We start from the raw sequence: 22,234 nt of genomic DNA, 5'->3' as shown, positions 1-22,234 counted from the left end.
CGTGCAAGCTCCGAATCCACGGACTCCTTCTTTCTTGGATTCCCACCAGCTACAAGCACCCCCGCTTGTGTATTCTTTAAGCTTTAATGGAAGCAACTTTTTTGATCATCAAGGTTTAGAGAATATCTCCTCCTTGAAAACCCTAAGTTTGTGTAAAGGAAAGCTCCTCTAGATCTCACAAGAGATTTACACAAACTGCAATATGAGCAACACTAAAACGTGGCTAGAGTTTGCCTTTTATACTTAGGACAAATAAGAAACCCTAAAAACGTTTTAAAACAATTAGGGCTGAGTTGGACGAATCTGCAGAAAAGCAATCTGCCCGATGTTCGATCGGTCGAGCCTAAGCTTCGATCGATCGAGCCAGGCCGAAAGCCACACTGCTTTCTGCTTTACACTCGATTCCAACTTTACATTGACATACAACTTTGAGCTAGCTTTAAACACTTCTAAACACATTGTTTTGATCATGGTTTGCCAACATTACAAATTAGAGTTCTAAAATACATAAAGTCCTAAACTTTAGAACCTAACAGGGTTGAAACAACTTTTTAAACCTCGATAGATACTAGCTGTCCAGCTAGCTATCGAGCTTTAAAATCCAGTACTTCTCCACTTATTTTTTGGATGGACTTGCATGACTTTAACACTTGAACTTGAAATCTTGTTCATTGAAGTATTAAACACATCCTAGATCTACCTAATTACAAGTAAAGTGCGTTTTGTCAAAGGATTAGCCAATACTATACTGACATATGTTCCTAACAATGAATCACATATGTCCTAACAATCTTTCTCGTCTTTCTATTGTTTTTCTTTTCTTTTATGAGTGACAATGATATGTGACATACTTGTGTGTTTTTGTTTGCAATTTCCCAGTGTCCTTGTCTAAAGAAGAGGTATCAGCGTCATGCTAAAAAAGTAAAGGAATATTTGGAGTCTGTCAAGGATTTTGACAAGCTCATCTCTCCCCAATCTTTATTTCTTCATTTTTTGGGTTTGGAACCATTTACTAAGGTTTGGAAGAATTTGGAAGTTGTGAAAAAGAGTAAGCACTCCTCTTCCTTTCTTGAAATACCGAGCTTCTGTTTTCTTCTCTTTTTCCTTCTTTTTTTTTTTTTAATTATATATATATATATATATATATATATATGTTGTCTTCTTCCTTCCAGGAATGACAATTAGGTTTAGTAAGCAGAAATTAGCTGAGGCCCAAGAGAAGAGGGCTAAGGGTAGCATCATCAATGGTCTTCTGTCCAAGAAAAAGACGGGTGACATTTCTAAGAAAGATCTTTTGGTAACTCCTCCTTCTGCCCATTCGCCTGCCAAGTGCCCTGCTTCTCCCACTTCGTCACTGGAGGGGATTGCTTCTGTTGGAGAGGAGGTTAGGAAGAAGAAGAAGGTTGGTGGTAAATCTTTTCTTCCTACTTTTGGGATGATGCTAACACAGCATGGTAAATCTTTTCTTCCTACCTTTTGGGATCATGCTGACGTGGCAGCTTTGAAGGCTCATGAGGCACTTTTTGGGGATGACCTAAGTCCTCTGATGGCAAAGTCCTCCAATGAGGTGATGTCGTCTCACATTCAAAAGCTTATGCAGGTATGCACCGTATGTTGTTTTTACTTCTTCTTTTCCTTCACTTTACTTCTGTTAAGGAAAATTTTTTGTAGGTTTTGGGGGAGTCTTTGTTCATCTCTGGAAAACTCTTTGACTTGTTGAAGAAGGTGGCCACGTTTGAGCCTATGATCAAGTCTCTATCTGCTAAGAATGAGATGTTCATGAACAAGGTTGCCATTCTCACTGTTGAAGTTGAAAATGACAAGGAGCGTGTGGTAGTCTTGGAGAAGAGCCTACAAGTGGGGAACGGCTTTTGTAAGCTAAAGGATAAGCAGATTGGTGATCTGGAGTTGAAGTCGCAAAAGGTTGAAGCCACGGCAGTAAAGGAGTTCAAGGACTCTAATGAGTACTCTAATGAGCTCTGTGGGTACTACATGGATGGCTTTGACCTTCTTAGGAAGTGGATGGCAAAGCATCACCCTGACTTGGACCTTTCTAGTCTGGTTATGGATGAGGTTGAGAAGGAGCTATTGGCTGATCGTCCCTCCAAGGTTACAGTAGAGAACGTGATGGAGGTAGCCACAAACGTTGCTAAGGTAATGGAAGAGGCCACAATTACAACCCTTACAGATCCTATACCGAATGAGCAGTAATTTTTATGTTTTTTCATTCTTCCAGTTCTTCTTTCTTTTCTTCTTCTTTTATTGTAAGGCAAGAACAATATTTCTTTTTGGGCTCGTTTTTTTTTGGGCAATTGAACAATTTCTTTGGGTTCGTTGTTTTAGGCAATTGCACAATCTCTTTGACAATGATAGATAGGTTTAGGGACCTTGTGCTTTTAGTAGTAGCAAACAAACCCTTTTCCACTAGGTTATGTTCGGACAACCTTTTATGACGATGCTAGTTGTGCTAAAAAAACTCTTCTTCTTAAGTTGTGTTGGAACAATCATGTTTGAATGGCAATTCTGGTTGTGTTCGGAACAATCTAGCATTTTAGCTGTGTTTGAACAGCTTTTTGTCAAATCATGTTTGTATGACGATGTTGGTTGTGTTTGAACAACTTAACATTTTTTAGTTGTGTTTGAACTGTTTTTTATTGAGTCATGTTTGAATGACAATCTTAGTTGTGTTTGAACAACTTAGTATTTTTTAACTATGTTTAAACAGCTTTTTATTGAGTCATGTTTGGATGACGATCTTAGTTGTGTTTGAACAACTTAGTATTTTTTAGTTGTATTTGAACAACTTAACATTTTTTAGCTGTGTTTGAACATCTTTTTATTGAGTCATGTTAGAATGATGATTTTGCACTGTACTCGTGACTTAAAGTCGTGGTATTGGAGCGTCTTTAGGTTAACCATTTTTTTTTTTTTGTTTATTTGTTCTTGAGTGATGATCATATTAGCTATGTTTAAATAGCTCTAATTTAGTCAACTTTGGTAGTTGTGCATTAACAACGTGGCTGGCTATAACGCCATTGGCTATGAGTGGACAGCTTTTGATTTGAAATTTTAATGACGGAGATCCTTGGGACGTCTCCCAAGGATAACTCCTTGGTGTTGTATACATTTTCACTGATAAATAACTCATGGATAATCAATGATAAATACACATGGATAATGCTTTCATGTGTTATTGATCTTATGAATGACGAAAGTAATGAATGTCATACATACTGATATGAAGAGTAGGCAACTTAAAATGTAAAGCATTCCTTCCTAGTAGTATTTCTTCAAGTGTTCTAAGTTCCATGGTCGAGGCAATTCTTGGCTGTCTAAAGACTTTAGGTAGTAGAAGCCTTCTTTGGAGTGACGGATTACTTTGTAGGGGCCTTCCCAGGCTGGTCCTAATTTTCCTTGGGATGGATCATTTGTTGCTTGTGATACCTTCCTAAGGACGAGGTCTCCTATGTTGAACCTTCTTACCTTAACCTTTTTGTTGTAGTATCTAGTCATTGCTTCCTTGTGTTTGGCCATTCGTTTCATAGCTTCTTATCTGACTTCATCAATTAGGTCCAGGTTGCCATTGAGCTCCTGCCGGTTCTTCTGGTCTTCGTAAGTTTTGACTCAAAAGCTCGTCAGTCCCACTTCCACAGGTATGATGGCCTCAGTACCAATTGTCAGCCTGAATGGTGTTTCTCATGTTGGAACTCTTGTGGTCGTCCTATATGCCACATTTTTTAGTTCCTCAGGCCATGCCCCCTTTGCCCCCTTAAGTCGAGTTTTGATAATTTTGAGCAAGCTTCTGTTCGTTACTTCTGTCTAGTTGTTGGCCTAAGGGTGTCTTAGAGAAGAATAGTGGTTCTTGACTCCTAAGTCTTGACAAAATTTTCTAAACTTGGGATTGTCAAACTGGTTTCTATTGTTTGATATTATGACATGTGGGTCTCCAAACCTGCAAATGATGTTTTTCCAAACAAAGCTTGTGACTTTAGCCTCCGTTATCATCATCACTGGTTCTGCTTCTACCCATTTTGTGAAATAATCAATTGTAATGATCAGAAATCTGAGTTGCTTCTTCCTTAAAGGGAATGGGCCCATAATGTCAATTTCCCATTGGGCAAAGGGCCATGGTGAAGATACGGGTGTCATCATCTTTCCTAGTCTCATCTGGACATTTACATTGACACATATCGCATGTTTTGACGATGTCATATGCATCTTTCTGTAAAGTTGGCTTGTAATATCTTGCCCTAAGCATCTTTCTTGCTAAAGATCTTGCCCTAGTGTGATTTCCACAGATTCCCTCGTGTATCTCGCGGAGCACATAATCCACTTCTTCTGAGCTGGCACATCTTAGATAGGGAAGTGAATATGCTCATCTATACTGCACATCATCAATGATGAAAAAGCAGGCTGCCCTGATCAGTATCTTCCTTGCTTCTGCCTTATCTTCAGGGAGCCATCCTTCTTTCAAGTAATAGACAATAGGATTCATCCACTCGTCTAGTTCTTTTATCTTCAAAACCTGTTCACCTTCTGTGCTTGGTTGGCCCCTTATCTCTATGCATAGTTTGGAGGTTGCATTGTAGTTATCTAATGAGACCAATCTTGTTAGGAAGTCAGCTTCTATGTTTTTGGCCCGAGGGATTTGCACAAAGTCTAGGTTGTCAAAATGTTGTGATAGTCATTGGACGATCTTCAAGTACTTCTGCATTCTTTCTTCTTTGGCTTCGTAATCTCCCTTCACTTTCCCAATTATTAGTTGAGAATCATCTTGGATGATAAGACTCTTTGCTCCTTGAGCTTTTGCTAGACTTAGCCTAGTTAGCAGTGCTTTGTATTCTACCATATTATTTGTTACAGGGAATTGCAATCTGACTACATATTTCAACGTTTCTCCTTCTGGAGATGTGAGAACTACTCCTGCTCCTCCCACTTTCTTCGTGGCTAACCCATCCATTTGGACCGCCCATATTTCCATGGGAGGGGTGCTTCTTCCTTATAGGGGTAAGTGAATTCTGCAACGACGTCCACTAGCACTTGGGCTTTGATTGCTACTCGAGGCCAATATTTGATGTCAAATTGGTCTAATTCAATTGCACATTGAATGAGTCATCTTGTTTGCTAAAGTTTAAGACTTTATGTATTTAGAACTCTAATTTGTATTGTTGGCAAACCATGATCAAAACAATGTGTTTAGAAGTGTTTAAAGCTAGCTCAAAGTTGTATGTCAATGTAAAGTTGGAATCGAGTGTAAAGCAGAAAGCAGTGTGGCTTTCGACCTGGCTCGATCTATCGAAGCTTAGGCTCGACCGATCGAACGTCAGGCAGATTGCTTTTCTGCAGAATTTTCCAACTCAGCCCTAATTTTTTTAAAACGTTTTTAGGGTTTCTTATTTGTCCTAAGTATAAAAGGCAAACCCTAGCCACGTTTTAGTATTGCTCATATTGCAGTTTGTGTAAATCTCTTGTGAGATCTAGAGGAGCTTTCCTTTACACAAACTTAGGGTTTTCAAGGAGGAGATATTCTCTACACCTTGATGATCAAAACAGTTGCTGCCATTAAAGCTTAAAGAATACACAAGCGAGGGTGCTTGTAGCTGGTGGGAATCCAAGAAAGAAGGAGTCCGTGGATTCGGAGCTTGCACGTGGTCGTGTCAGTAAGTTCTACTGGTTGGTAGCAATAAGAAGTCGAGCATGGGGGCTTGTAAGTCTTATTGTATGAACTTCGATTCTTTCTAGTGGATTTGTTTTTTACCTTGAGGATAGCTAGGTTAAATCCTCCCCAGGTTTTTTACCGGTTTGGTTTTCCTGGGTGATCATATCATTGTCTTATTTATTTTCCGCTGCTATGCATGATATGATTGTTTGATTGTGATAATCTAGACTTGGAATTTGGACTAAGTAACAACTTGGCTAATTAACTAGGTTAATCCAATTGTGTTTTAAGGGGTCTAAAAACTGACAAGTGGTATCAGAGCGGGTAGCTCTTTTGTTTTTGATCCTTTGATCTCTGAGCTGATCCTTGACCCCTGTTGTCATGGAACACGGACACTCTCTAGTTATTCCTCCTCACTTTGATGGGAATAATTATGCTTACTGGAAAGTAAGGATGAAAACCTTCTTGAAATCCATTGATGAGAGGGTGTGGAATTCCGTTGAATACGGATGGGAGAAACCCACTACTCCTGTTAGCGAGTGGCAAACTTCTCAGAAAGAAGCAGCTTCGTTTAATAGCAAGGCTATGAATGCGATTTTTAATGCTGTTTCTATGGAGGAATTTAAGAGAATCTCGAATGTTGAGATCGCTCATACTGCTTGGAATATCCTCCAGACTGTGCATGAAGGCACAAAGGCTGTCAAAATAAATAAATTACAGCAATTGACTTCTAAATTTGAAAGCATTAGGATGTCTGATGATGAGTCTTTTGATGAATTCTATACTAAACTGAATGATATTGTTAATTCTGCCTTTAACTTGGGTGAAATCTATGATCAACCTAAAATTGTTAGGAAGATTCTTAGATCTTTGACTAAAGACTTTAGACCCAAGGTGACTGCCATTACTGAAAGCAAGGATGTGGACTCCATCCCTGTTGATGAGCTTGTAGGATCTCTTCAATCCTATGAGTTAGATCTACCCAAAACTTCCAAATCCAAATCAATGGCTCTTAAGTCAGTTGATGATGTTGATAGTGGTGGATTTGATGATGAGCTCTCTCCTACAGAGATTGCCTATCTTGCCAAGAATTTTAGAAATTTTCTCAGGAATAACAATAGAAAGGCAAGAGGTACAAACACTGCTGAACCTAGAAATTTTAGGAAGCATGATCCCACTAAGGTTAATAACAATGATAAACCTAGAGAAAGAATAGGTCAATCTTCCAATAATTATTTGGGCTCTCAATGTTTTGGATGTCAAGGGTATGGACACTTGAAATCTGAATGTCCAACTTATTTGAAGTCTATGGGTAAGGCTATGGCTGTAACCCTTAGTGATGGTGAAGTTTCTGATCATGATTCTGATTGTGATGAGGATGGAAACTTCATTGCTTTCACTGCTACTGCTGTAGTTGATGAGAGCATATCTGTTGAAGAGAACCCTTCTGATGGGGAACTCTCTGAAGATGCAGATCTTCAAGAGGCCTATAACAAACTTTGCAAAGTTGCTGCAAAGGATGCTATGAATGTTGAACTTGGCCTAAAGAAAATTGAATCTCTTGAGCTTGAAAAGAAAAATTTGCTTGTTAAATTGTTTGATGCTAATGATCTTTTGAACAATGTGAAAACTGAAAACATTCTTTTGCTTGATAAAGTTAAATCTTTGGAACTTGATTTATCTATTGCTAGATCTGCTAGTTCTAAACTTGATCAAATGCTGAGTGTTCAAAAGTCATCTTCTGACAAAACTGGTTTAGGTTATGTTGATAGCATCTGTGTGTCCGCTCCCCATTCCACTAAGTTTGTTCCTTCATCTTCTTCTTCTGAACCTTCAGTGAGTGAGATAGTGAGTGAAACTGTCAAACCCCCTGTGAGTGAGGTTGCTAAACCCTTAGAAGGTTCATCATCTAGGAAGATTAGGGTTGATCTGAAAGAATCTAAGCCTAAGAAGCCTACCCTATCTAAGGACAAGACACATGATAAACCTACATGGGTTTGTCATTTTTGTGGAAAGACTGGACACATACGTCCAAATTGCTACAAGCTGCAAGCTGCAAAGAGAGCAAACAAACCAAAAGTACCTGTGCCTCAAGCACTTGATCCTATGGTACTTATTGGTGATTTGGTAAAGGCTTTAAACCTTTATTCCAATCCTGGAGTTGGTAATCATTCTCAAGTGAATAAGAACTCCAATGCTCGTGGTGCATCTAAAAAGTTTTGGATGCAAAAGACTCGACCTAACTGAGTCTTTCTGACATGATCCATGTGCTTCATTGCTCTACCCTTTGTGACCATTGTTCTTTGGTTTTTTTTTTTTTTTTTTTTGTGTCTAGGATTTGCATAAGCATAACATTCATGCATTTCATTCTAGGTTTTTTTATTTTTAATAAAATAAAAAAATAAATAAAATAAAAAAATAAAAAGGGAAAAAGGAAGCACATTTTGTTTTTGCACTATTCTTCTTGGTTTTTGAGAACAAGGTTGGTCAATTTATTTTCACATAACATGTTGTTTGTACCTTGTTTAGCTTTGATGAGCTTATTTATTGCACTCTACTAGTTCAAGATTTGTAGTGCATGTTGTGTGGGAAAGATGTGTATGGTTTTTGATTACTATGTCTTAATCTTGAAGTCACTTGTTTTTAAATGTCGGACTTGAACTTTTAGAGAAAGGCATAAATAACCATCTCACCACTGTTCACTAGCCAATCATGAACACCTTAGTGCATATCATAAGATTTTGTACTCGAAAAAGTGTAGCACATGCACAAAAAGAACATAAGGTAAAGCCTCGGTAAAAGTGCTTAATTCTTAAAATCTAATTGGTGTGTATTATTAGGCTTGATGCCAAACTCACATAAACTTAAAATTGGAATGTATATTATGAGGTATAAATACAAGAAACTTACATGATTACAAGCTTATGATTTAGGAGATGTGGGAGTTATATGATGTAACTCTTTAGGTGATAGTTTCTTTTAAATTCTTTGTGATGAATTTTGTAGACTCTGTGATTGATTGCTATTCACATATCACCTCACATATACCTCATGTCTTTGCTAGTCGCACACACTACACGAGTTACTCGTTGCTAAACATTGTACATGTTATTGTGTGTGTTTATGGTCTGACCAACCAAGTTTTTGCAATCACTTTGAATTATGTGCAAACTAAATTTGTTGCTTGAAAATTTGTGGAGAATGCAAAATTTTGTTTTTGGGAATATTGGGCTTAAAATTCTTGTTTGGAAAATCATATCATCTCATACTCATGCATTTTTGTTCTTGAATTTCAATGCCTTGAGTTAAATCAATTTGTTTTCCAAAAATTGTGTTTTTCCTGAAAAATATGGTAAGCCTATGCCTGATTTGATCGGTCCAGTCTGTTTTTCGACCGATCGAAATTTTTAAAATTTTAAAATTTTTAAGAGAGGGAGCCTCTGTCTGTTTCGACTGGTTGAGACTATTTTTTCGACTGATCGAAACTCGTGTATCAGGTTTTTTAAAAAGCAGAATAGGACTTTTTTAAAGTCACTATTCAAACTTTTTCAAGCTTCTCTCTCTCTCTCTCTCCGCGTTGGCTCTTGGCTCCACCATCAATTTTTGTCGTTTTCCTTCAAGATTTTTGCAAGGTTTTTGTCCTTAGAAGCCGATAAGACCCTTTTGCCCTTCTTTTTCAAGTTTATTTCTTGTCTTCATGCATTTTTCATGCATTCTCATGGCTATTTTCGGCATCTTGAAAATTATTGGGGTTTTTGATGATTCAAGACTATTCTTGTGTAATTGATCAATGGGTTTTTGTTCCATGATGTTATATTGATGTTCCCTATAGTTTAATTTGATCAATTTGGTGGTTTTTGAAAAATTGAAAATTCTAGGGTTTTGAATTTGATCCGAATTGGGGATTTTGTCAAATTGGCTTAAATTGATGAAATTGGCTTCTCCAATTGATGTAATTGGTCATTATTGTTGTTATTCTATCATGTGTAATGATCAATTCGTCAATTTTTTAAAAATTGATCAAGTGGTTTCTATATTTTGGGGCTTTTGTGTTAAAAACCTTTATGTGCAAGCCAATTTTGTAATTTGAATCTTTTTGACTCAATTCACTGCACTAGCACATGCATCATGACATTTAAATTTGTTCATGCATCATATAGATTTTGTTTCTATTTTTTGTTTTTATGCTAACTTGCAGTCTGCCTTTGGTTTTGGTTGTGATTTTTGTTCTTTCGCTCTGTGTTTTGATCCTTATCTTAGCACCATGCCTAGGAAAACTAGAGCTAATAGGACCACTTACACTTCCTCTGAGTCTCCACCTAGAGTAGAGCTGTTTAAGAATGATAAGTGTAGAGAAGCCTATGACACCTTAAACTGTAGGCATAAGATCTGGTCTGAGCAAGCTGTTGTGTTAGATGCGCTTGATCCGGCCATTAGGGCCAATTTTGAGTCTAGGGGTTGGTTGCCTCTCGTACAGATAGATCATCCACCTCCGACTGCCCTGATTAGAGAGTTCTACTCGAACCTCTCTTGCCACATCTGTGATTCCAACACTCTTGTTAGGAGTTGGATACAAGGTGTAGAGTTCACCATTACCCCTCGGGTGGTGGCTGAGGCTCTTGGGGTGCCGGTTGTTCGGGATGCTGTCTATCCCTATGATGAGTCACCCTCTTTAGATGTTGTCATGTCTTACATCACTGGGTCATCTATCCAGTGGGGTTCTGATCCTCGGATCACATCCGCTGAGCTTACCGAGACTGCCTATCTCCTCTTTAGGATTGCATGTCATTCCTTGTGGCCTATCTCTCACTTCCATACCATCCCTTTAGAGCGATGTGTGTTTTTGTACGCCTTTGCTTCTAGAGCGTCTATCAGTTTTCCTCACTTTTTCCTTCGTTCTTTGAATGAGGTTCATAGGAGTTCTGCCGTAGGGCATGCGCTGATTCATCCTATTTTCATTCATAGGATTCTGCTCTATTTGGGTCTAGATGGTTTTCCGTCAGGTGAGCCTGTTCATGTGATAGCTCCCATAGGTGTCACCTTTCTTCGTCAGAGGGCTGCTCAGTTGAGAGTTCCTCCTTCTCGTCCTAGAGGTGCGTCATCTAGTAGTGTTCCCCCTCCTCCCTCTTCTACAGGTACAGCTGCTGCTGAGCCTTCAGGTGCTACTGCTGATGCTGATGCTACTGTTCCTCCACCGACTACTACGGATGATTCAGACATTCGTCGCACGTTGGATCATGTCTTGACCGTTTAGGCGGCTCAAGGACAAATTTTGGTGGACGTGCTTGATGAGATCCGTGCCTTGCATGCAGAGTTGGCACAGTTTAGACCACCTCCCTTTTGATGATGGATATCTTGTTTACCCTTTGGCATTCCGTCACAAAAAGGGGGAGTACTCGTAGAGTTTTTTCTTTTAGGGGGAGACTTTTTGTTTTTGGTTGGAGCATGTGGAGTTTTAGATTGTATCTAGGTACTTCATTGTGTACTTAACATTTTTAGCTCTTACCTTGTTTTTTATGGGATATTCATGTTAGGGGGAGTTTTATGTTTTTGTTGGTATTTTATTTGTTTCTTGTTTCAAACTGCTTATTGATTTATATTTATTAGTTATTCATTGATATATGTCTTTATTTGTGTGTTGTTTGAAATCAAGACGTTATTTTGTTTACATGTATTATTTCCACACATGCGGTTATGCATTTTGTTTAGTGTTTCAGGAAATATACAGGTTGATTCAATTGAGCTGCTGTCTACACTTGCAACTGATGGATAGTAGTTAGGATTGAATTTTTGTTTATGAGCATTATTTTGAAAAGGGCTTTTTATTTTGTAAACTTTGAGCTTCTAAGTTGTGTTTTGTCACAGATTGCCAAAGGGGGAGTTTGTTAGGTTCTAAAGTTTAGGACTTTATGTATTTAGAACTCTAATTTGTATTGTTGGCAAACCATGATCAAAACAATGTGTTTAGAAGTGTTTAAAACTAGCTCAAAGTTGTATGTCAATGTAAAGTTGGAATCGAGTGTAAAGCAGAAAGCAGTGTGGCTTTCAGCCTGGCTTAATCGATCGAAGCTTAGGCTCGACCGATCGAACGTCAGGCAAATTGCTTTTCTACAGAATTTTCCAACTCAGCCCTAATTGTTTTAAAACGTTTTTAGGGTTTCTTATTTGTCCTAAGTATAAAAGGCAAACCCTAGCCACGTTTTAGTGTTGCTCATATTGCGGTTTGTGTAAATCTCTTGTGAGATCTAGAGGAGCTTTCCTTTACACAAACTTAGGGTAATCAAGGAGGAGATATTCTCTACACCTTGATGATCAAAATAGTTGCTGCCATTAAAGCTTAAAGAATACACAAGCGGAGGTGCTTGTAGCTGGTGGGAATCCAAGAAAGAAGGAGTCCGTAGATTCGGAGCTTGCACGTGGTCGTGTCAGTAAGTTCTACTGGTTGGTAGCAATAAGAAGTCGAGCGTGGGGGCTTGTAAGTCTTATTGTATGAACTTCGATTCTTTCTAGTGGATTTGCTTTTTACCTTGAGGATAGCTAGGTTAAATCCTCCCCAGGTTTTTTACCAGTTTGGTTTTCCTGGGTGATCATAACATTGTCTTATTTATTTTCCGCTGCTATACATGATATGATTGTTTGATTGTGATAATCTAGACTTGGAATTTGGACTAAGTAATAACTTGGCTAATTAACTAGGTTAATCCAATTGTATTTTAAGGGGTCTAAAAACTGACATTGTTGCATCTATCTTGTTCATCGTCTTTTTTATGGGCTAGTCTATCATGACGACGATGGGGTGTTCTTGGAAATATGGACAGAGCTTTCTGAAGGCGACCAATAATGCAAGAGCTATCTTCTCCATCCTTGGGTAACTTGCCTCTGCTCCTTGGAATGCCTAGCTGGTATAATAAACTAGCTTCTGAACATTCCCTTCTTCTTTGATCAGTGTTGAACTTACTACAGTGTTAGATATTGCTAAGTAGAGGTATAGCTTCTCTCCCATCATCAAAAGGCTTAACAGAGGTGGCTTCGTCAAGTACTCCTTTAACTTGGCAAGGGTGTCCTTGCATTCGTCAATCCATTGAAAGGCTTTTTTCAATACCTTGAAGAATGGTATACACTTGTCTGTTGCCCTAGATACGTATCTATTTAGGGCTGCAACCTTTCCTGTCAAGCTTTGCACCTCCTTTACTTTTTTTGATGACTTGACCTCGATTATTGCCTTTACTTTGTCGGGATTTTCCTCTATACCTTGTTGGGACACTATGAATCCCAAGAACTTTCTTAAAGCAACAGCAAAAACATACTTTGCAGGGTTTAATTTCATATTGTACTTACATAATGTGTTGGAGGTTTCTTTTATATTGTCGAAGTGGTTGGCTTCGTCCTTGCTTTTCACTAGCATATCGTCTGCATAAACTTCCACATTCCTTCCAATATGGTAAGAGAACATACGGTTCACCAATCATTGGTAGGTGGCTCCTGCGTTCTTCAGTCAAAATGGCATAACTTTGTAGTAGTATAACCCTTGGCTAGTAACGAACAAGGTCTTCTCTTAATTGTCTTCGTCCATAAAAATCTGGTTGTATCCAGAAAATGTGTCCATAAAACTCAAGAGCTTGTGTCCAGCAATTGAGTCTACTAATTGATCAATCCTTGGCAAGGGGAGGCTGTCTTTTGAGCAGGCCTTGTTTAGGTCTGTAAAGTCAACACACATTCTCCATTTGCCATTGCTCTTCTTTACCATTACCATGTTTGCTAGCCAATCTAGATAAAAGACTTCCCTGATGAAATCAACTTCTAATAGTTTTTCTACTTCTTCAGTTACAGCTTTGTTGCGTTTTAGCGCAAATATTCTCTGTTTTTGCTACACAGGTTTACATTCCAAATTGATGTTAAGACGATGTTGTATGATCTTCCTATCAATTCCAAACATATCCTTGTGTTTCTAGGCGAAAACATCTTGGTTTGCCCTTAAGAAGGAAATCGTTTCCTTCTTCTCTGAAGTTGGGAGTGCAGCTCCTATCTTCAATACCTTTGTCGAATCTCCTGGGATGATCTCAACTTCTTATGGTGTTTCTGATGGTTCGGGGATGGGCTCCGGTTCATCGATCATCCACATGTGATTCTCTCTCGATGCTGATGCAGCTTGATAGCACTCTCTTGCTAGAACTTGGTCTCCTCTGATTTCTCCTACTCCATGGGCTGTTGGAAACATCAACTTCAAGTAATAAGTTAACATCGCTGCTCTTAGTTCGTTAAGTGCAGGTCTTCCCAAGATGATGTTGTATGTTGAAGGGCAATCAACTATGAGGAAATCAATTTCCTTGGTGACCTGTGTTGGGTAAGTTCTTGCAATTACAGTTAGAGTGATGATGCCTCTAGGGACGATTCTATCCCCTGTGAAGCTTACCAAAGGTGAGGTAAAAGGCCTGATCCTTTTCTTATCCAGCTTCATCTGCTGAAATGTAAGCAAGTAAATGATGTCTACCGAGCTTCGGTTGTCAATGAGCACCCAGTGGATATTGAATTCTTCTACTCTAAGCATGACTACTAATAGATCTTCATGGGGTTGCCTAATGCCATGGCCGTCTCTCTTTGAGAAGACAATATCAAGCTCATCATTCTTTGGCATCTTCATTAGAGGGAGCTGTGAATGGACGCTATTTATTTCTCTCTCCTGTGCTTTTTTCAGGGACTTCAGCATTCTGCTTGCCGTTAGTCCTCTCAAGATTTTCTTTATTTCTCCTACAAGTGGTTTTCTATCCCTTACCTCCGAAGTTCTGTCCTAGTCGTCCTTCTTTTGGTATCTATGGGGCTCCATCTTTCTAACATACTTCTGTAACTTCCCTTGCCGGATTAAAGTCTCCACCTGGTCTTTCAAATGCTTACACTCATCAATATAATGCCCATGGTCCTGCTGGATCTTACAATACTTGCTCCTGTCTCTTCTTTCTACTAGAGTGCTAATTGGCTTCAGCCATCGTAGGGAGTATTCGTCTCTTATCTACATAAGGACATGCTCAATTGACATTATTAAAGGAGTGAAGTTAGTGATCATGGGTTTCCTATCTGGAAGTTCCTTCTTTTTCCCTGTGGTCTGCCCAACACTTCGTGTCTCGTTCTTCCTATCGCGATTGTCGCTAATTCCATTGTTTCTCTTCCTTTTTTCTTTCATTTCTTTTGCGAGCACTGTATCTTTTGCATTCATGTACTTCTGAGCTTTACGGAGCAACTCCGCAACTATTTTTGGTGGACTTTTAGTGATTGAGAATAAGAAATCTCCTATCAGTAATGTTATTGAGAAGATGGCCAATTGGCTTCTTGTGTCTTTGCCCCCCTAATGAAATGACGAACAAAACCCATCTAAGTTGTTCAAAATCTACAATAGTTTCTAGGGGTATCTTGCTGAACCATACCCTGGCTGCTCCTTTTAGTGTTGTTAGGAATGCCCTACACATCACCTCGTCTAGGGTCATCTGTAATAGCATCAGTGTCTTGAATGATTTGATGTGATCCAAGGGATCCTTGGAACCGTCATACGACTCCAACCGTGGGAGAAAAAATTTTGGTGGAGGGGGATGGTTCAGTACTTTAGTAGTGAATGGTGAGTCTGTCATTCGAATCATCCCATCCAGATTCTCTCTGCCTTTGTCCTCCATAGCACTTTTCAGTTCATCCATCTTCTTCCTTATGTTGACTTCAAAGTTTGATTCTTCTTCATTTTGGTTTTCACCTGTTCTCCGACATTTTGCGTTTTGGGATTCCATTGTCTTTCGCAGTTCTTCGTTATGGTGAGTCAGCTCTTCCACATTAGCTAAGAAATTTGTTGTTGCATAGCATCTGGCTGAGGTGTAGTCTCTGTTTCCATCTCGTACTTCGAGGAACTCTTTTGTCACTGGGAAAGATGGCTTGAATGATTAACGTCCCCACAGACGACGCCAAATTGATGATGCAAAAAATCAACAATTGAGCTCCTCGTCGTAGAGGATGGATGATGTTGTGACTGGGGTTGTCTTTGTAGATGGAAAACCTACAAAATGATCTGGGTTGAAGAGTAACACACTGGTGTGGCATCATCCAAACCGACTCTGAAGCTTAAGTTAGTAACGGAGAAAGATTATTAAGAGAAAACAAGTGGAGAGTGATCTCGTAGAGTATTTGTCTATGTGATTTTTTTGTACCTTGGGTTTCTAGTGCTTTCCCTTTTATAGTTGATTGCCTCATCAATGGGCAATGAATCACTGTATTTATGCTCAACAGCTAGTGTGTTACAGAATCTTTTTCTGAAGTTCATAGCTCATTCTGTGACCATTGCTCCGTCCGTTACATTTCGTTATCAATGATTGTAATAAATGCGTAAAGTCTTCTCTAGGAAAATGACAATCTTCGCATAGTGACGATCATAAATTTTTGACTCATCAGGTTTTACAACTTACAAGAATGAAACAAACCCAAACTTTTTTGTTGGAAAGAGAAACAAACCCAAACTTAAACATTACAACATGAAACCAAAAAAATTAACCATAAAAAACCTCACTAATATGATAGCACTTCTAGATTTGGGACTAACCATTAGTCTAATCCAAACCAAGCCTTTTCCTGAACTGCCCATGAAGCTTGTAAACCTTCTTCTGGTCAGGAAGGGTCTTGGCAATAGTCTCTTTCTGCATATACCTCTTAGCCCATGCAACAATCTTGGAGCAGTATGCCTTAATTTTGAAACCCCCTAAGGTCTCAATAGAATAGTACTAGGTGTAGAAGGGGATAAGAGTCCTTTGCTACCTCTAGCTCCTTTCTTTTTATGGTCCATACCTTCCTTGATACTTGATAAACCTACGTACGTATTCCACTCACACTCTATTAACACTTCCCATAGATTATATAACAAGATGAACAATAACAGTAATTTCAATAATGAATTTTAAATTACGTGTACTAGCCTAGAAGAATATTTCTTTAAATCTTTGTAAGGGGGAAGACCCATATAAGATGTTCTTGATTGCGGGTGGCATTGAGAGGGAGTACTTGCCTCTACTTAATGGTAACATGATGACAGGACTCTATTTAAAAAGAAACATAACAACCTACTAGACTCCAAAGAGAGGGTCTATGGACAAAAAACTTTAACACCTATTAATGTGGTAGACTGTTGTGGTAAGTAAACAAGTGATCAATGATGAGTCATATAAGAACTATTAAAAAATTTTCAACCTAATAAAAATTTACATAATATTACTCTTCAAAATATAATATGAATATTGGACTCTCCTTGGTAAATCAAGGTTGGCTAATACCTTTTGCAGGGCTAAAAAAGTGCTACCCACATTTTTGTTCTATGCTCTCCCACAAATTTTTTTTTTAATTGAGTCCAATGAACTTCTAATAATCCTAACCTATAATAATTTAAATATGTAGCACCAGCAAAAAAATAAAAAAGTGACCACATATATATGGGAAACTGAGTAATAAAACCGTCCAAAGTCACACATATATTCTACTACTTTATTCTATTATATCTAAAATCATGCTTTCTACCCTTTTATTTATTACCTTTAGTAAAGTTATTTTTGGTTCTACTTTGTCAATTTTTTTTCTTCTTCCACTCTTTAATCATATCACTTTTGTTAGGTTCTAAGTAATTAGGGACTAATGTATTAGAACTTTAATTTGTAATGTTGGCAAACCATGATCAAAACAGGTTTTATTCTTGTTTTAGACTCGCTCAAAGTGTGTTTATGTGTAAAGTTGGAATCGAGTGTACTGTAGGATTTATTGGTTAAATCTGCCTACCTCGATTGATCGAGAATTAGACTCGACCAATCGAAAGTCGTGCAGATTGTTTTTTCAATAGAATTTCCAATTTACCCCAAGCCTGTTTGACATGTAGAGTTTTATGTTTTGTCTTAAGTATAAAAGAGAAAACCCTAGCCACATTTTTATGTTGCTCCTTATGCTATGTGTGTGAATATTTTGTGAGATCAAGAGGTGTTTGCCTTCACACATACTTAGGGTTTCCAAGATTCAAGATTATGTCAAGAGCTTGGTGATCGATTCAGTTACTGCAATAAGAGCTTAAAGTTACACAAGCAAGAGTACTTGTACTTGCTGGGAATCCAAAAAAGAAGTAGTCCGTGGACTTGGAGCCGTCACATGGTCATGGTAGTAAGTTTCCTACTCGAGGTAGCAATAGGATGTTAGTGGTCTAAGTTGCTATTGTGTAAACTTCAATTCTTTCATAGTAGATTCAGTTTTACCTTAAGAATAGTTAGGTTAAATCCTCCCCAAGTTTTTACTAATTTGGTTTCCTGAGTCATTATATCTTTGTGGTCTTTATTTTTCGCACTTTACATTGATATGATATATTTGTGTTAACCTAAATCTGAAATTTGACTAAGTAATCACTTTGCTAATTTACTAGGTTAATCGAAGTGTGTTTTAAGGGGTCTAAAAACAAACAAGTGGTATCAGAGCAGGTAGATCTCTTGTTGTAGATCCTTTGATCTCTGAGCTGATCCTTGACCACGATTGTCATGGAACAGGACACTCTTTTGTTATTCCACCTTACTTTGATGGGAATAACTATGCTTATTGGAAAGTAAGGATGAAAGCATTCCTAAAATATATTGATAAGAGAGTCTGGAACTCCGTTGAATACGGATGGGAGAAGCCCATTGCTCCTGTTAGTGAATGGCAAACTTCTCAAAAAGAAGCAGCCGCTTTCAATAGCAAAATTATGAATGCTATTTTTAATGCTGTTTCTGTGGAGGAATTTAAGAGAATCTCAAATGTTGAGGTTGCTCATACTGCTTGGAATATCCTCCAAACTGTACATGAAGGCACAAAGGCTGTTAAAATTAATAAGTTGCAGCAATTAACTTCTAGATTTGAAAGCATTAGGATGTTTGATGATAAATCTTTTGATGAATTCTATTCTAAGCTTGATGATATTGTTAATTTTTCTTATAAGAACACTATTGAAATACTATCTCTATATGGATGCAAGTATTCTAAGAACACTATTGAACCTAGAAACGCTTAGAAATAAAGTTCAATAGTGTTAATTAAGTTTTGGCATCCATATTGAACACTATTGAACCATAGAACCTAGAAATAAAGTTCTACTATATTCTATTCTAAGAACACTATTGAACCTAGAAATTTTAGGAGGAATGATCCCACTAAGGTTAATAACATTGTTCAATAGTGTTAATTTTTAGGTTTTGGCATTATATGGATGCAAGTAAATACTATCTCTATATATGACATTTAACGATATATAGTAGAACTATCTTTTTATTGTGAAATTATATTTCTTTCTTATGCATATAAACTTAAAGCAGAGTAATCTTTATTTTGTTATAGAGATACTCAATAATTAGATGAAAAAGGTCATTTCATATCACAAATATTCTACATCGATAGTCTACACACACCAAAGGCATAAGGATACAATTTCATCTAAAACATAGCAGACACTACAAAGTGTGATTCGTATTACAATACCCCTTTAGATTCAAAGCTTAGCAGACACACCGATGTGTCTTACAAGTTCCACGGACCCATATGAAACACAACCATCTTTTATTTATTTATTTATTTTTAGCCAAAACAAACACAAACTTAAAACATCACAAAAGTAACCAACAAGATTACACAACCATCCAAAACCATTAAGAAATGCAAGCACTTCCAGATTTGGGCTTAACCATTGCCAAACCTTTTCCTCATTTGTTCAACATATTCATAAACCTTCTTCTGGTCAGGAAGAGTCTTGGCCACAGTCTCTTTCTGCAAGCACCTCTTAGCCCATGCAACAATCTTGGGCCACTCTGCCTCTATATTGAATTCTCCTAAGGTCTCAATTGCATAGAACCAACTGTAGTAGGGGATAAGAGAAAGGTCCACAAACCCAAATGTTTCACCCCCAAAGTAAGGCTTGTCACCAAGCTCTCCCTCCAATATCTTGAAGATTTCAAAGAATTCCTTCTTGCCTGCCTCTTTTTCTTCTCCTTTTGTGGTCCATATCTTCCTTAAAACTTCAATAACCTACATATTCCACACATTTTACTACCACTTCCCACATAGTGCATGAACAATGACATTGACAGTAGTGAACTTCAAATCAAGTCCACTGAGCTAGGAGATTATTTCTTTAAACCTTAGCAAAGGCGGAAGGCCCATATAAGATGCTCTTAGTTGCAGGACATTAATCTTACTCAAATATATTAAATCCGTGGTAAATCAACTTACATTATTGACGGTGGGATAGAAGAACAAGACTCAGTATATTGGACTTAAAATATCTTTTTTTTTTCTTTCTTTTTAATCTCAACACTTTCTATGATCTGCTAGAACTCGCAAACTTTAATCATGTTTGGTCAAAATGTCAAATTAAGTACTAGAGTCATCATGTCTAATTGAATCTTACAAATATCATAGCCATTATAAGACCCGCAAAATACTAAACTCTAATAGAATCTAAACATTTAAACACATCATAGTTTATTTATTTATTTATTTTTTTTTTATTTTTTTTCTGAGAAATCTGGTGAATCTAGCTTTTAATATTAATCCTAAATGAAATACAAAAACAAAAACAGAACGTACAAAAGTAAAGAGAGTGAAAAGAAATCGCAGAAAACGTACCTTCTTATCAACAAAATCAGCCCAGAACCTGGAATGAGCTTTCTGGTAAGGATCAATGGGCAGCAATGGACACCTGTCCTTCCACACCTCATCTATGTACTGAACAATGATGAGGGACTCACACACCGGTTTCCCGTTGTGGATGAGAACTGGGATCTTCTTGTGAATGGGGTTCATCTCTAAAAGCAGAGGACTCTTGTTCCTCAAGTCCTCGTCCTTGTACTCATACTTGATACCCTTCTCAGCCAGAGCAATCCTCACCCTCATCCCAAACATACTGGGCCAGAAATCTAGCAGAACCACCTCATCCGCCATTGTCACAGAACCGAAGATATTGAAGCAAAATAGAAAGGGCAGGGAAAAGAAAGGAGAGATGATGAAGTGAGAGATGGTATGCAAAAAACGCTTTGAAGATAGCGTGGATTTTTAGTCATAGGCGGCGGTTAATTCGGTATTTCATTAATAAATAAATAAATAATGCTGAAGTATGACTTTGACTAAAAAAGTATTTTGGTAGTTCCTAGACTATCTTGTGAAATAATTTTGATTACCAAATTCGTTTTTAGTTTCTGGATCCTTCCACAATCCGGTCGATGTCATTGCTTTGCTCATATAATTTTTCACTGTAGCATTGCTTACAGAGTGGGTGTTGCGTCCCTGACTTCTTTTTATTTTTTTATTTTTTAACTTCGTATGAATTTTATTGGCTTGCTCCAAAAAAATATGGCTAAATCAAAGTCGATAGCTAGTCTGGTTCATATTGACCGACATGCTAAAATGTGGAACGCAACATTAGCTTCTGTAGGAATTAGGAATCCAACTATAACTGTAATTTGATATTAATGTTGCCAATCTGAAAGAATAGAAATCTTCCATGTTTCTTTGCTGCCTGGTGATATAAGAGCATCCACGGAAATCTTTGTGTTGCTTTCTATTGTCATACAATTAAGGTCCATTTGATAACGGTGTTTAAATAACGAAAACTATTGTTTAAACGCCATAATACATATTTTCATACACTTTTTCACTCATATATATTTCCATACAACTTAAATAATGTTACTAAAAAACTTTTATCAAACGGGCACTAAAACTTTGGTCAAGAGCAAGGAATAGCCCACATGATTGCTTTAGTTATAGTTTGGACGGGACACTTTGTCTCTTTTGACTTTTTTTTCCTCTTAATAATCAGTTGATTTCTTATATGCTGATCTAAAAAGGAGTGGAATTTTTTTTTTTTGGGCGAAAATATCAATTTAGTCTTGGTCACAATTAATTTAGTCCCTATATTATAATAGTAGTTAATTTAGTCCCTATTATTTTCAATTTGAAGTCAATTTGGTCCCTACCGTTAACTCACTAACAAAAAATGATTACGTGCAAATGGTGTACACAATTGGCCAAATTGATGCTGACATGTTTAATAAATTAATATTAAAAAGTTTTGATTAACATTAAAAAATAACACCTCGGCATTTAATTAAAAAAAAAAACAGTGGACCATGTAATTAAATAAGAAAAAAAGTTTACAAATTTAAAATAATTCCTTAAAAAATTCAACAAGACCTTCACATATTTCCATTTATTTTTCTTAGAAAACAAACACACACAAGCCCAAGAAAACAAACCCACACACAAGATCAAAACAACAAAATCACTATGCTTGTTTGTTTCTTGGCATCACTTGTACTTTATTGACAACTAAACAAAGTAAAATTGGAATCTTTTAATTTCCCCTCATCAAATCACACCCCAAAATTACCATCAAACCCAACGAATACCCAACCCTTTATCTGTGTCAAAAATAAATCTAGCAATCAACACAATTGGTATCAAGGGTCCTATATATGCTATCATTTGATCCTCCCATCAATATTTTTGTGGTTAGTATTTGCAAACCCAAAAGTGGATAAGCCAAAGTAAAAT

General features: G+C 37.4%; 1 protein-coding gene across 1 annotated transcript; it reads right to left on the bottom strand.

Moving 5' to 3' along the window:
* Positions 1 to 19,086: 19,086 nt before the first annotated feature.
* Positions 19,087 to 20,742, bottom strand: LOC126720823 (probable glutathione S-transferase). Its single transcript, XM_050423637.1, has 2 exons — positions 20,309 to 20,742; positions 19,087 to 19,708 (listed from the first exon to the last, which is right to left on the bottom strand). The coding sequence occupies exons 1-2, from the start codon at positions 20,621 to 20,623 to the stop codon at positions 19,364 to 19,366; spliced, it is 660 nt and encodes a 219-aa protein (XP_050279594.1). The 5' UTR covers positions 20,624 to 20,742; the 3' UTR covers positions 19,087 to 19,363.
* Between the last annotated feature and the right edge of the window lie 1,492 nt (positions 20,743 to 22,234).

Source organism: Quercus robur, chromosome 4 (assembly GCF_932294415.1).
Source record: "Quercus robur chromosome 4, dhQueRobu3.1, whole genome shotgun sequence".
Classification (NCBI taxonomy): domain Eukaryota; kingdom Viridiplantae; phylum Streptophyta; class Magnoliopsida; order Fagales; family Fagaceae; genus Quercus; species Quercus robur.
This window is presented reverse-complemented; position numbering and strand designations above follow the sequence as displayed.

What these genes read in the sequence shown, in the direction of transcription:
- LOC126720823 (XM_050423637.1), bottom strand. Translation starts at nt 20,623, where the DNA reads ATGGCGGATGAGGTGGTTCTGCTAGATTTCTGGCCCAGTATGTTTGGG. An exon ending in CTGATTTTGTTGATAAGAAG is followed by an intron (nt 19,709 to 20,308) that starts GTACGTTTTCTG and finishes TGGAATATGTAG; the next exon opens with GTTATTGAAGTTTTAAGGAA.